Below are 14,619 nucleotides of genomic sequence, written 5' to 3'. Positions count from 1 at the left end.
AATCCGTTCGTCTATCTTGTATGCAGTGGAGAATTGGTTTATATAGTAGACTTTGAGTTGTTCATTGGAGTTGTCGGTAGTGGTGTTTTTTTGGCGGCTGTCCAGGTATCGTTGAAGTGTCTTGTCGAATGTGGTATTACTATATCCATTATTGATGAATTTTTGTCGGAGTGTACGACATTATGTATCATTACACGTTAAAATTACTTTGTATTATAAATTCAAATTACTTTTCATTAATAAAGAAAACTTGAAAATTAGTTGAAGTTGCTAAAACATATTCTGTTGGAATTGTAAGTGCAACATTAAAAATGTAATTCTTACATGATACAAGTATCTGGAACTTTTGTAAGGTGTTTTCATAATGTAAGCACATTATAATGATAGGATAGGGAATTACCCATTAAAGTGAAGTCCTGGAGGCTTAACTGAGTGGAGTAATAGTTTCAAAAGACTAGAGTGAATCGATACTCTTTGGTTCTTTTTGTCTTAATTAGCTATGTTGGCACACAGATAGTGATTAGACTATTCTGATGCCATCTGAACTGAATAAATGATATTCACATTTTATATACACACTTAGTATGTGTGTGTTGTCAGTATGAGATTGGTATGTTGCATCAGGTCAGCCCAAGGACAAGCTTAACAGAGTGTATAGGAGATTGTAACAGTCTGGATGGTGAGTTGGTATAGCATCAGCCTTAAAGTACGAGACTAATGAGAGTTCAGGACCCTGTGTTTAGGTCTTGTTTGGGACAGATTTTATAACATTTATTGTTTTTTCATGTCTCTTGATGGGCTCCAGATTTATTTATTCTTGGAAAGCTTAGGTATTGTATCCATATTATGATTAATTATTGTTCTGTAGTGCCATAATTCTCATTTACTTTACACAATTGCTTTAACGGTATTTATAATCTAAATAATCCTAATGTCTTTGTGAAATGTTTTCGTGAGTTTAGGATATTCCATGCACTACCGCATTCTTCCTATGCATTTGTTCATTTCCATAGTTATTAAATATTTTAAACATATCTAAGTGATTCAGCTAAATTTCCATGTTTACCTGTTACAAATGAAATATAAATATATTTAATGATAAAATTGTAGAGTAACTAGATGATTAAAAATATCTTAACTCTAACTAAAATTTCAAAACAAAAGTTAAAAAAGTTTTTAGCTTATGTATACGTTGATGAAATTAGTAATCAAGTTTGAATTGTACAACATTTTAAAACTACAGTTTTTATTAAATATTCATTACATTTTCCTACATCTATTACAAAAAAATAGATATCACATAAATAGGTCTAGTGTTTATTGCAAATTTCTGAAATGATCCTAAGTTTTCAAAATGACGTACTTGTATCTGATTTTAATAAGAGTTGGTTAAATTAAGTAGTGTATGTTTTCCTTCACTTCAGTTTTTGAAGATAAAACAGTCACGTGTGTTTCCGGCTGTAGTGAAGGTTTTTTGTTCCCACTCCTGTATGTGTGAGTGAAGTATATGCTTCCATTTATATTTGTTTAATATCTACATTTACCTGAAGACACCAACATAGTTAGGCCTGAAGATTTAATCAAAGAATCTAGGAAAGATATGCTTAGTGTGGATGGAAGGAAGTTGTTCTGTTCTGTCAGCAACAGGGTTGTATACTATGTTAAAAGAGATTGGTTAGATTACCACACTGAAGGACTGCATCATGTAAAAGACCATAAACAGGGGATAGAAAGAGAAACATGATGGCAGCAAAGTGTCAGTTAACATCGAGTGGTATGCTTGCATGGTTTAATGAAAATTAAAGAGACAGAAGAAAATACATTTAATAATAAAGGTTTAATGTATTAGTGTTTTTCTTAAGATATTTAATATTTGAAATGTAATGAAGGCTTCATGCTTTTTGGATTGCAGAGTGATATTGTGACATCCTGTTTGTTTTGTTCTCACACTTCAAATGCTTAACCTAATTACACAAAATTTAGTATACATTTTTCTATATAATATCTAGTTTGAGCTGAAAAGCATTAAATAACTTGGTATAGTATGTGTATAATATTTTAGGTTGTGAATTTTTGGAAATTTTGTTATGAAATGCTGTTTTTAAAACATCTTCTAGTTTCACTTTTGTTTATTGTGTGCTTATGATCGTATAAATATATCCAACAGAACTGTTTTAGTAACAGTGTGCTAATTTTCTTGTCTTCATACAAGCTTTTACTTACAATGAATGTAACTGTTGGAAAATATAAAAAACAAAAAATTGTTCATTTAGTTCTAGTGTGTTATTTTCATCTATTATATATGTATATATATATCTGGGTTTGTGAGTGTGTGTGTATATATAAAAAAATCAAAACTATTTCGAAAAACCATTGCACTTTCTGGTCATAAAACAAAAGTCATAATGGAGATTACCTGTGGTAATATCACCCAAAAGCATTGGGAAAATCTCATATATCAGACAAAATCCAAAAAGTAGATGAGAAACCAGTTAGCAGTCATTTAAAATTCATTAAAGGTACAGAGTTGCGTTCTTACACCCACAATGTCTCAACTGTTACTGCCTTACACTGTCTGCAGTCAGTTGTGGGAAGGCAGTTACCCTTAAAGAGATGTAATAAAGTCAAAAGTAGAAATAAGATAAAATCAAGCCACCCAAAAAATATTTCTACTAAACAATGCCTACTGTCCTCCACCCTTAAAAGTTCTAAAAAATCCTTAAAGTAGAATAATAACCACCCTAATTCTACTACATATTACTCCCAACCTCCACCCTTTTCTAAAAATGGCATTTTTTATATAAGATCTTAAAAAAAACTACAAGACCTACCTTAAGTAGTTCATATTTTCACATTATTTATGTATAGCACGTGATAGCTGAAACTAGCCAAGCTACCTGAAGTTTGACTTTCCAGTCCTGGCTATTCTGAATAATTTTTTACTTAAATATTATAGGTAGCTAACTACCTCTAGTGACAAAAAGGTTTTTTCCCTCATTTAATATTTATCTAATAAAACATTTCTAAATTGATTATAAAACCTTGCAAAAAACTTAAAGCATATATTTATCCCAGGCCTAGAATAATGTAAGCAGAATTATTTCCAACTATATTTTTGGACAAGCGGAATTTCTCTGTAATAATTATTATTTGTTTTCAATAACTAAAGAGTTTTTATACTTTTATTTATTGTTTAAGTTGCAATAACTTTACTAATAACCCAGTTGTTAGCATGCAGGCCTTTGAATCTGGCTTTGAATAGTTGTCTTCCCTCTAGTCTCTATCACTTCAAAATTAGGAGTGGCTAGTGCAGATAGCCCTTAAGTAGCTATACACATAATTCAGCAAAACAAACCCTGTAGCTTTCAAACATACATGACACAAAATTATTATAACAAAGGAAAAAAAATGTGACAAAAAAACTAATAAAATTCAAGGTTTGTAGGTTGTTCCTAAGTTATGAGGTTTGTACTAGAATCCATTGTTACAGTATAAGAATTTTTGCTACTCACTTTCTCAGAAACCATAAATTACTGCTTACCCCACTTTATTTACCTTACATTGACATAAATACAGAAATCATTTCAATCCAATCATTTTTAGTCAAGAATAAGATTTATCAGTTACTGTCCAACCCACTTTCAGTGACTCCATAAAAGGTTGATCACACAGGGTTTTATAAAATCACTGATGGTAAAGGAAAGTGGTATGAGAAACAAAACATGCATGATTCTATTTCTAAACGGTTACTGTTTCTCAGTAAATATAAACCTATTTTAACCTATAGTATAAAGGTGTTATTGGAACTGTGCAGAGATCAAAGTTAATGTTGTTGTTTTCCTTTGCAAATTACAAAATTTTTCAGGGTATTTTTATAAAATATCAGTTGTTAAAATGTTGATATAGACTTAGGATTAATATTTCTACTTAAGTTTTGAAATTTTATATGCGAATGTTCACTCTGGATTAGAAACCTTCACACCAGTCATAATAAAGTTAATCCAGAATTTCTGAAATTTGAAGTTTTGAAAACTGAATTAAAAAAAATTTTTTTTGTGAAAAACATTTTACCTACTCATAAATCTCAACACAGAATTACAAACTTTTTGTACTTAACATAAGCAATTAATGTGATGCAACATTTTTTGTAATTTATGTGAATAAATTTTAAAAATTCTCTGTTTTTCTTAAAGGAATTGAACCATGGTATTTCTACTTTGTGAATGGGTTTTTGAACTTTAACTTCGTCTTCATAGCTGCAATAGTTGCTTACTTTGTTTTGGTAAGTATATTATTTTAAAAAAATGCAAATTTAACATGTGGAGCTTGAGAATATTTTGAAAAAAAAATTGCAAAGTTTGTTGTTTTAACACTTAATTTCACCATTATCTTGTAAACTATCAAAAATTTTGTATCAAACAAATACCTAAAATGAACAAAATTCAACAATATAATGAGTATATAGGATGTTTATTAGGTTTTCTATTCCAGTTACTTTTAACTTTTTGGTGATTTCAAGTAGCTTTTCATGGATAACAAATTGGAATTCTATTAACCTTGCAACAAACAAAATAACTTTAAGTTACAGAAAATGTGTTAATACTTTGTAACACTTCTTTACAATGTCTGATAATCTTAAATTTTAACATCGCTGCACTCTGTAATTTTTTTGCATGATATGAAGTTTCAGTTGTGAAAAAATAATTAACTTTATACAAAAATTATATGCTAAAAGTAGTATTTATTATTCTAAGTTCAAGCAAGCTGACAAGTATGAAACAATTCCGATAAGATGACTCACCTCTGTGCACAGATTAGCTGCTTTCCTCTTGAAGTTATGTTATTCTGCATTAGAAATTTGCATACCACCAGCCTTGTGAAACTTCCATCTAAAATTCACATGAAAACACATGAATTTGCACTACTGTGTGATGACTTATGATGCAGCAAAAACTTCCACCAATAGGAGTGTGACATACCTTCTTGTGCAAATGCTTCTCTACATTACACAAGAAAATCGTCATTCTCTTCCTTAGCACAGTTGTGCTAAGACACTTTTTTTTTTTGTGGAGAGTTATTGAAGTCAACACTTCAATAACCTTACTTTGTTGTATTTTTAACCTTTCAATACGAATTCACAGATTATCATGAAATATTTTTCTGCTGATGTGAGTACAAATATCTCTCACACCTACCAACAACTTAGGAAGTTCTCTGCCTGTTGAGATCATGACAGGCATCATGTATTATGAAAAGTGCCACTCAGGTTGATAAATACAGTAAGAAGAAGAGTAACATTATCTTGTCCAATATATGGTGGGGTCCATGTTGCCACCTTTATCTTCTTTTTCCATCTCTCCCACACATCTTGTGTGACATTTGCTCTCCAAGTATCCCCTCTTCTCTAATTTATTTACCACCCCTCCATGAAGTACAAAATTTAATGTAAGCTACTTAGTACATTATTTAGTGCAGTAGTACCATTAGTATGAAAAGTAGGGTTCAGTTTCACATGCAGTCTACGGCAAAAAAAAAGAAGACCCAGGTAGGTACTATATTTCTTGTTTTTCATGTGTATTCTTTATTTTTTTAATGGTAATGTAAAAATTAGAAACTTTCTAGGTTAAATGTTAGATTAGGTAAAATAAAGAAAAATGATGATAATTTTTCACATGGTATGCTTGTGAGTAGCCTGTGCATTACTGTATTTTGATAGGGTAACATGAGCTAAATGTTCACCAAGTGATTTACAACTTGTGTGGTGGGAATAGTAGTTAGACATGGTTCGAAGGGCAATAGAAAGATAAAATTTAAGTATACGAGTTTAAAACTATTTACAATAAACAAATGTAGTTTCGTGCTACAATTAGAAATCATTCTAGAAAGAGAAAAGTAGATTTATATGTGAATATTTTTTTTGTGGTTATGAGGTTGGTCTCATTTACCAATCTTATATGAAGTTATGGTAGAGAAAATAACATATAAAATATAATATTTTGGTGAAAAAAAACGTTTGAAATTTATTTAGGAGGCTTTAGAGATTATGCAAATGAAACAAAATATTTTTAATCTTAACGTGAAAATCACTTTCTACTCAGAGCAGTGAACAATTGCTTCATTAACAATTCTGATTTTTTGTCTGCAAAAGGCTCTTAATGACTACTGAAAGCTTGCAAAATTTTGTGAAGATTCACAACACATATTAAAAGTTATAGTATGGAAACTATAAAGGTCAATTTGAGGTCATGAACTCAGCCGTGCGCATAGTGAGCAGGGGAGTTTTAACGTCAATGCAATGCACCGACTGGCCCCTCTAGTAATATAACAAATAACAGACTGTAAGGTGTTTCCTCAAAATTGTTTTTTTTTATATATTTATATGTACATGTATATTGTATATAGGAAAGGTATTTATTTATTGTATTTTAATATGAAAATAAATTCGAAATTTTATAGCTGATCAATACTAATGGACCCCCCTTGTGAATATTACACTGAGTACTTTGAAGTCTCAAAAATGCCCCTTATAGTGAGAGAGTTAACATGTTCCCATAGTGTATAAAGATTAGGTCTGGTGAATTACTACTTCATGTAACATTAGCAGATAGGGTTTTGACATAATTGTATACTCCATACCATTTTTCTCATAGTTAGTGTTTAGATGTGGTTACTTACTTGTTAACATGTACTCTTAGTAGACAAGGTTTAATTTTCTTTCCTTACTTCTTTACATACATATCTAGACGATAGCGTTCAGACTTGGTTCTGAGCCTATGCCATTCGAATGTGTTCATATCCTGTGGTTTTCTGGGGGTACTGCATGTCGTTGCAGGCTATCTTCTTGACAGGACCACATCTTACCCATGGATTGGTGTCTCACCCACTGATTTTACCGATTTTTACCATTGTTTTGCTTTCTCATTGTTCCTTCTTTTTTTAACTTTGCCACATCCCTCTTTGCTAACTTCCTATATTCTGTCTCCTGTGCCTCATTTCTGAGCCCTGACTGTTTATGGCTTCAGTCTGGTCTGTTGTATCTTTTTTTTTTACTAACCATGTCCTTCTCTCCATATCCTTTCTATGGTCCTTGCTCAGTTTCGGGACACCCACTTAGGGGTCCCTCACAGTCTATCTCAACTTTGTTTCTATTAGTCCTCTTTCTCGAGTCTCAGCCCTGTCTTCACCTTCCCAACTTTCCGTCCCTTCTGGTCCACCCATATACATTGCTCTTTCCTCAGGATATGACATCCCTCTATCATTGTATGTGGGATTTCCAGTACACCTCTCTGATCATGTAGCTGTCCATTTGTCTCACTCTTATTCCCCTTCTATCTCTGTATGCCATTGTATAGGATGTACTTATTACCTTGGTCTCTTTACTGCCATTTCCCTTTGATCTCATTACATTGTCACATATTTCTCCCCTTTCATGAGATGGTTCTCCCATGATCTTTCAGTCTCTTTTATCTTGTGCTTTAGGGTAGCATTTTCTCCACCTTTCCTTTTGTCATAGTTTCCCTTCTTCTGTGCTTCTTTCATTCCTTCCTTACCACTGCCCCTCTCCTACATCGTGCCTGATTGTGGTTCTATATGCTCTTGCTGGACACACACATCCTATTCCTATTTGCTGTTGTACATATATTTATGCCCTTGTTTCCTCCTGCTTTCTCTTTACCACTCTTCTTTTCTCCTTTGTCCTGGCTGGTCTTTCCTTCCCTCATATTCTGTGGAAGGAGAAAGTGTTCACTCCTTTTTTCCTATATTCCCTCCTTCAGTTTCTTTTCTAGGTGTTATTTCTCTTTTGGACAACTGTTATTGTCCTGTCTGGGCCACTCATTGTTTTGTCGCTCTTTTCCTCCTTGTGTTTCTTTCATTGTCTTTTCATAACTGGGACTCCTCTTCTACCTAGAGCCTCTCTCCTTACCACATTACAGATTGGATCTGCCAACTCATACATTTTGTATATGCCCCTCTTAGAGTAGATGTTTGTATGCTTTCTCAAGTCTCCTCTCTTCAGCTTCCCTTCCTTTTCTCCAAGCTGGCATGTGGACTAACCCACAATAATTCATCTGGCATTAAACTATCTCCTCCTTTTGGCTGTCTTGTCTCCAGTAGCATACAGACTTCCATCAACAATCAATCTTCAATTAACCTGTAACAGGTGAGAGTATTGATTTACTTATTCCTTTCTCACCATTCTTAAACTTTTGGATCCCACTAGGCAGCTAGTGTTGCCTCACAGATTACGCTTATCCAAATTCTGCATCAGGCCAGGATAATGGAAAGCTCTCAGACCATCTGTCTTGGCCCAAACAGTGACCACTGCAAGACCACTGGAGTTCTATTCTTGGTATTTATATACAACTTTTTCCAGTCCAGTCCAGACTGTACCAATTCCATGGACTATCCTGGAAAAAGCTAGCACCAGAGTTGTGCTTCTGCATGCTTTTCTTGTTAGTGCTCACTGTTTTTTAAAAATATGGTTTTGTAGTTACTCATTGCACTGTCTCTAGTGAAATACCTTTCTGGACTGAAAAATCAATGGAAATCTGTGCACATTATGTCAGTTTCCCTATGCAAATTCTCCCCCACCCCTTTGAGTGGAGCATAGGAGTCCTTTGCCACTTACCAGCTACTGGGGTGGTGGACCATGAAGATTCCTCACTGATTGGGACCTAAAAGCAGGTGCTAAAACACAGATTCCAAAACATACCTCTGCTGACACTATAGCTATTTCTCGATCTCCAGGATTTCCACTCTCTGCCCATCTAAGCATTGAAAATGCTTGCTCCAGTCTTTTATACCCCACTCGATTGCCCTTGGCAAATTCTAATTTCCAAAACTTCACCAACTTCAATGTGCCCTCTATCTAGTTACTTTATATAAGCACCTCATTCAGATAATGCAATCACTTTTTCAAGACATAAACCAGCTTTTAGTGGAGAGGTAGTTTAAGAAAATGTTAACTTCCAAAACATACTTACTTCCACTGACACTGTAGCTTGGATCCCACATTGGAAAGGTGGAGAGGCCAGTGTAGGCATGAACCATACAGAAAGTGTCTGTATAGAACTGGAGTGTACCAAGATAAAGATGGTACAAGAGTGGGGGAACTGCACCACATCCAGAACAGGTATGCTCTTCACCAGGAACTTAGTTCCTATATCAAAGGTGGAATAGAATATGAGTAATTGTCAGTATAGGCCAGCCCCAACCAGATAGCTGAAGTTCCACAACTCGGGGTTGGAATTAAGGGGTCGTAGTACCTATATCCCACATTGGTGGCTAGGGCTATTGGACTAGAATATACTGCTTAGTATTATTGGAAATACATTTTCAGTTAACTTATGGGATTTCCAAAAATTATTTTGAATTTTGCAATTGTAAATCATTTAGTTTGTCTCAAAAGAGTTTTGAGCAATTTGAGTAGCAAGAAATTTTTTTTATCCATGTTATATATATGCATATACTTTTGTTTAGTTTTATTTTTTAAAGTAAAATAGTACAGGAGAAAGTTGTAACAAAAATTTGATATCAATGACAGTCACATGTATTAAAGAAAAGTTACAGAAATTCTTGTGTTGGTTAACCAAACTGATGTCACAAAAATTCTCAGCTTCTTATATTTTTGTTTAAAATTTGATACTAAAATTAATGTTGAAGCTTAAATAATAAAATCAGTATTATAATTCTGGTTTTTCTGAGAAGCAAAAAAACATTTGTATGTGATATTAGGGTAGGACAGCTTTAATATATCCAATTAGCTTTGATTAGTCTTATAACTTTTGTTCCATGGTGGAACAGCAGTAAATCTTTAGATTTACAATGCTAAAATTCAGGGTTTCATTCCCATACGGTGGACATAGCAGATATTCCAATGTGGCTTTGCTCTAAAAAGAAACATGTATATCAAAGACAAGGAATATGTGATTTAGTCTTTTCTGTATGATTTTTTTTTATATACTCTCTGTATATGGATAACATAAAGATTATTATCTGAATTAACATAGACTGTCACACTTTTGAAATGTAAGCTCTGCTAATTTTGACTGTTATTTGATTTCACCAGAAAAATGCCCAGGTACATTTTCTTTACCTTATAGGGTAAACAATGTATCGAGTCATTTTGTGTTTTTTTACATTCAATTAATCCCTAACTTGAAACATCACTGTCTTGTGTGTTACACTGCATGGTTTCATCTGTGAATATATTGGTGCCAAATTTAAATAATTAGTTTGTATTAGCTTTAGTTAAACATTACAAAATTTTATATTTAAGAGTTTTTTTTAGATAATTTTGCTATTTATAGAATACATATAGAACAACTATTTTTTGCCGTAGATCTGTAGTATGATTTAGGACTAACATAAATCTTTAGCTGAACCTAGTGGATTTTTTTTGGAAATGTTATGAGTAAAGGTACCAAGCTCTACTAATTACTTATAAACTATTAAAACCTGACTCCAGCCTAATGGATGGTAACTCTCATCTATCATACTAAACTGATCAACACATTTCTTGAAGAATGGAGAATAACTGTGGTGAGTGGTCAGCCACCTTCAGTTTCATCGTGCATGTAAGTTATGTTCTTAGAAACAGTGTCACACTCTACCAAGTAACTCCAGACACTACAGATAGCTTAAAAACAGCTCATTCAGTGGAGTAGTCATGGACACTTGAGGACCTCACTAGCATTCTGATTTTAAGTATGCAACATCAGTACCAGGTTATCCTTTACATATGTGGGAATCATCTTTAATATTGAAGTGAAATGTGATGAAATTTAAAGATGTACGACTACATTTATCAAATGATATTTATGGGTGTAGAGTGAATGAGAAATGATGTGATGGATCAGATTTTTGGTGTGGGTAAAATTTAACTTTTTGACATTATTTTATGACATTTGTATTGATTTCTCATAGCTAAAATAGCATAAACTCCAATTATTTTTTAATTGTATCCGATGTGGTTACATTAATGAGAATATGTTTTATTAATTCAAAAACAATTCTAGAAAGTATACAGGTAATTGTTGTACTGGTGTTTAGCTTGAAATTTTTTTAGTAATTGAAACTGTTTAAACCTGCTCTTATTTTCAGGTCTTACTTAGGTTTGTTTTGAATATTCCAAGAGGTCATCATTTACAGCCATCATTGTGGTTGTGCCTACTTCCTATGTATCTATGGATTGTTGTTTTCTTTACTCGTCCTCATAAGGTATTGTCACAGTTTTAATTTCTAAATTTTTAGATATGTATAAGAAAAAAACTACAAATATGCATAAGCAGATATCACTAACTTGTAATCATTATGGAAGCTTGATATTTTTCATTTTTATATATTTTTGTAACTTATAATCAATTCTAAGGATAACTTACACTTAGTTAGAGATAGTAATTTCTTAATACCATCATGTTTTTCTTTTTATCGTTTCTGCACATCTTTTAGAGGTGCTCAGGATATTATTTATCCAAAGCAAAGTTTTGTATATGCTTAGCTTTATGTTCTTTTTTTGTGTGTGACTGGAACTTGAAATATCAAAATGGTTTTATTTTGCTGCTATTTTTAAGAAGCAACATTGTCCCATTGTAAATGTAAGTCATTGCCTTTTATTAACCATGTTCTCACCAGTAACCTTGATACTATAGCTCATGACAATTTATAGCTCTTAATGACCAACATGCTAAAATTTCAGGGAAGTATCAAAGTTACATTGAATTTCCCAAAACAAGACATTAATAAGTAACTTCAGTAATGTTTTACCTAAATGGCATAAAAAAAAGACAACTTAATAAGTAAACTAATTCAAAGAATTGTTGTTTCTGGAGTTGAAGACCTAACCTATAATCACATAGGATGATTACAAAATGTCACTATAAACAACAATGAACAATAAAACACAAAAATGTTTTACTAAAATTTAGATACTTTGTATGATAGATGCATCATTACTCCTACTAGTACAGCTACCAACAACCTTGTTGACATTTGTAGAACAAGTTATATTACAGTTTTATTTAAAGAACTAGAGTTTAATCTACAAATGTTAAAAACCTTAAGATAACAAAGTGTAGTAAATGTCTATCAAAGGGTGGGGGGGGGGATATTCTCCTTCCTATGGTGTGGATTTGACATTTCAGATACTGAAATGATGACATCTGGTGCTACCAATGGTAATTGATGTATAAAAAGCACTTGTAAATATGCCTCAATATTGGTCATGTTTAAGGTGTAAAAACATAATATATATATATATATATATATATATAAAGTATCATACAAAAATATACTACAAAACATTAAAACCTTAAGATAAGAAGGAATGTGTGTATTAAGAGAATAACTTTGTTTACAAAAGAATAACTTTGTTAGCCTTTGGTTCCCATTTTCATCATTCTTGTAATCTTATATCTAAATTATTTTAAATTCCTTTAAAGAAAAGCTGCTACTAATAATTTATCAATTCTTATCTGTCAAGTTTTGAAATACGTTAAAAAGCATTTAAACTGGTACTGTAATCACATTAGGGAAAGAACTGATATTAATTCTTTTATTATCATTGGTAATTCCATTGAATACGAAAAAGAAAATTAGATATTTTCACAAAAATAACCAAAACTTTTAAGATTCAATAATCTTTGTACTAATTTTCATATTGATAAAATTAAAAAGGCTTCAACAATTTCTGTGTGTTTTAAGAATTCTGTTAAACTAATGCTTTGTATTAGTAAACACAAATGTTTCTGTGGTAATGTTATTGATGAAAAGTATCACTGTTATACACACAATTTTTTTTACATGCTGTATATTTTTACTTTGGAGCACATTTATGCAATTTGCCGAACATATCTTTTAGTAAATGCGGGGAATGCCTATGGGTGTACCTTCAGCCCACAAGTTTAACATTTGTATTTATTTAACTTGTACTTTAACTCAGAAAAAAAATATATAACCAAACTTTACACATTAGTCATGCTCGTAGAGAAAGTAGTGATATAGTAAGTTTATAACCAAACTTTACACGTTAGTCATGCTTGTAGATAAAGTAGTGATATATTAAGTCTTTAACCAAACTTTACACATTAGTCATGCTTGTAGATAAAGTAGTGACATATTAAGTTTATAACCAAACTTTACACATTAGTCATGCTTGTAGATAAAGTAGTGATATATTAAGTTTATAACCAAACTTTACACATTAGTCATGCTTGTAGATAAAGTAGTGATATATTAAGTCTGTAACCAAACTTTACACATTAGTCATGCTTGTAGATAAAGTAGTGATATATTAAGTCTGTAACCAAACTTTACACATTAGTCATGCTTGTAGATAAAGTAATGATATATTTTTCCAAATTATCATGGTCTTGTAACTGCATTTTTATCTGCCAGAACTTGGCCTGGATTTGGGTATAAGCACAATTAATCAAATGTTCAAGCTCAAAATTTTAACCCTTTCACTGCAGCTGGGATGTATATTTCCCAAATTCACTGAAAGGGTTAAATAAACAGACATTTGATTTGGAGACAACAGTATAATTTTTTTCATTTTCTAATACTGATATTTTAATTAAGTTATGCTATATTGTTTTCTCCTCGCACATAGTTTCTTTCCAACAAACGATTTCATGGACACTAAAGTCATTATTTTAAACAAGCAAGGTTTTTTCCTACTACATTGTGTACACCAAGTTTATTCAGTTTTTGTGGAAAATTCAATATTTTTGTATGTACCTGAAGGATTAATATATTATGCAGAATAACACAACATTATCAAACTATTACAACTGCTTCTGTTTTAAATGATTATTTTTATTTATTGCTTTTAATTTTAGAGAAAGGAATAACTTTAGTATGTTGACTACTGTTAGTTTTATGTGAAACAAGCTATTATAAACTTTGTAATGGCTCCTTATTGAGTAGAGATTGATATCATTAGTTGTATTAGTATATGTTAAGAACTTTAGTTGCTGTAGTTACAATTGTTGATATTTTTAGTCTTTTTTATTAATGTAATAAATTTTGTTACTCCTTATCCTTTATACAGTTTGGATAGTTCTTCAGGTTTAATATTACTTATTACTTCCACCTGTTTCCTCTTTAAATTGACTTTATGCATGTGGAATGTTTAACATCATCATTGGATTGGTGTTTTATAAACTCTACTCGTAATATTTTCACACTAGAAACCGGGTTTTGATACCCATGGTGGGCTGAGCATAGATAGCCCTTTGTGTAGCTCTGTGCTTAACTACAAACAAACAATATTTTCAATAACTTTTTTTCTATTGCATTACTTATGATGATTTTAATATAAATTGTATATTTTACAACTTGTTGAACCAATTTTATTATTAACTAGCTGAATTACCCGGCGTTGCACAGTGAAAATTTAGATTTGAAATTGAAATTAGATCATGTTTGAGCTTGTCGTGTTCTTTGAGCCTGAAGTCGTACATCATGTTGCTCCTCTGTTTCTTTCTCTCTGTAAGTTATTTGTCTTAATTTTTGTGCTTGAAGTCTGGTTTGACATTGTTCAGAAGTTTCTTGTTGTCTATATCCAGCTTGCCCTGATGAACTCTGGCTTTGTGCTGTTCAACAGTTTCTTGCTGTCTT

General features: G+C 32.0%; 1 protein-coding gene across 1 annotated transcript in view; it reads left to right on the top strand.

Annotated features, from left to right (window-relative positions):
• Positions 1–14,619, top strand: part of LOC106467075 (alpha-1,2-mannosyltransferase ALG9-like) — a 58,875-nt gene that overhangs the window by 29,307 nt on the left and 14,949 nt on the right. Inside the window, exons 10-11 of the mRNA XM_022395189.1 lie at positions 4,194–4,282; positions 11,104–11,220. Coding sequence (XP_022250897.1) covers positions 4,194–4,282; positions 11,104–11,220 — 206 coding nt within the window. The remainder of the gene's footprint in view (positions 1–4,193; positions 4,283–11,103; positions 11,221–14,619) is intronic.

Source organism: Limulus polyphemus, unplaced genomic scaffold (assembly GCF_000517525.1).
Source record: "Limulus polyphemus unplaced genomic scaffold, Limulus_polyphemus-2.1.2 Scaffold2479, whole genome shotgun sequence".
Lineage (NCBI taxonomy): Eukaryota > Metazoa > Arthropoda > Merostomata > Xiphosura > Limulidae > Limulus > Limulus polyphemus.
Note: the sequence above shows the minus strand (reverse complement) of the source record. Positions and strands in the feature narration are given on the sequence as shown.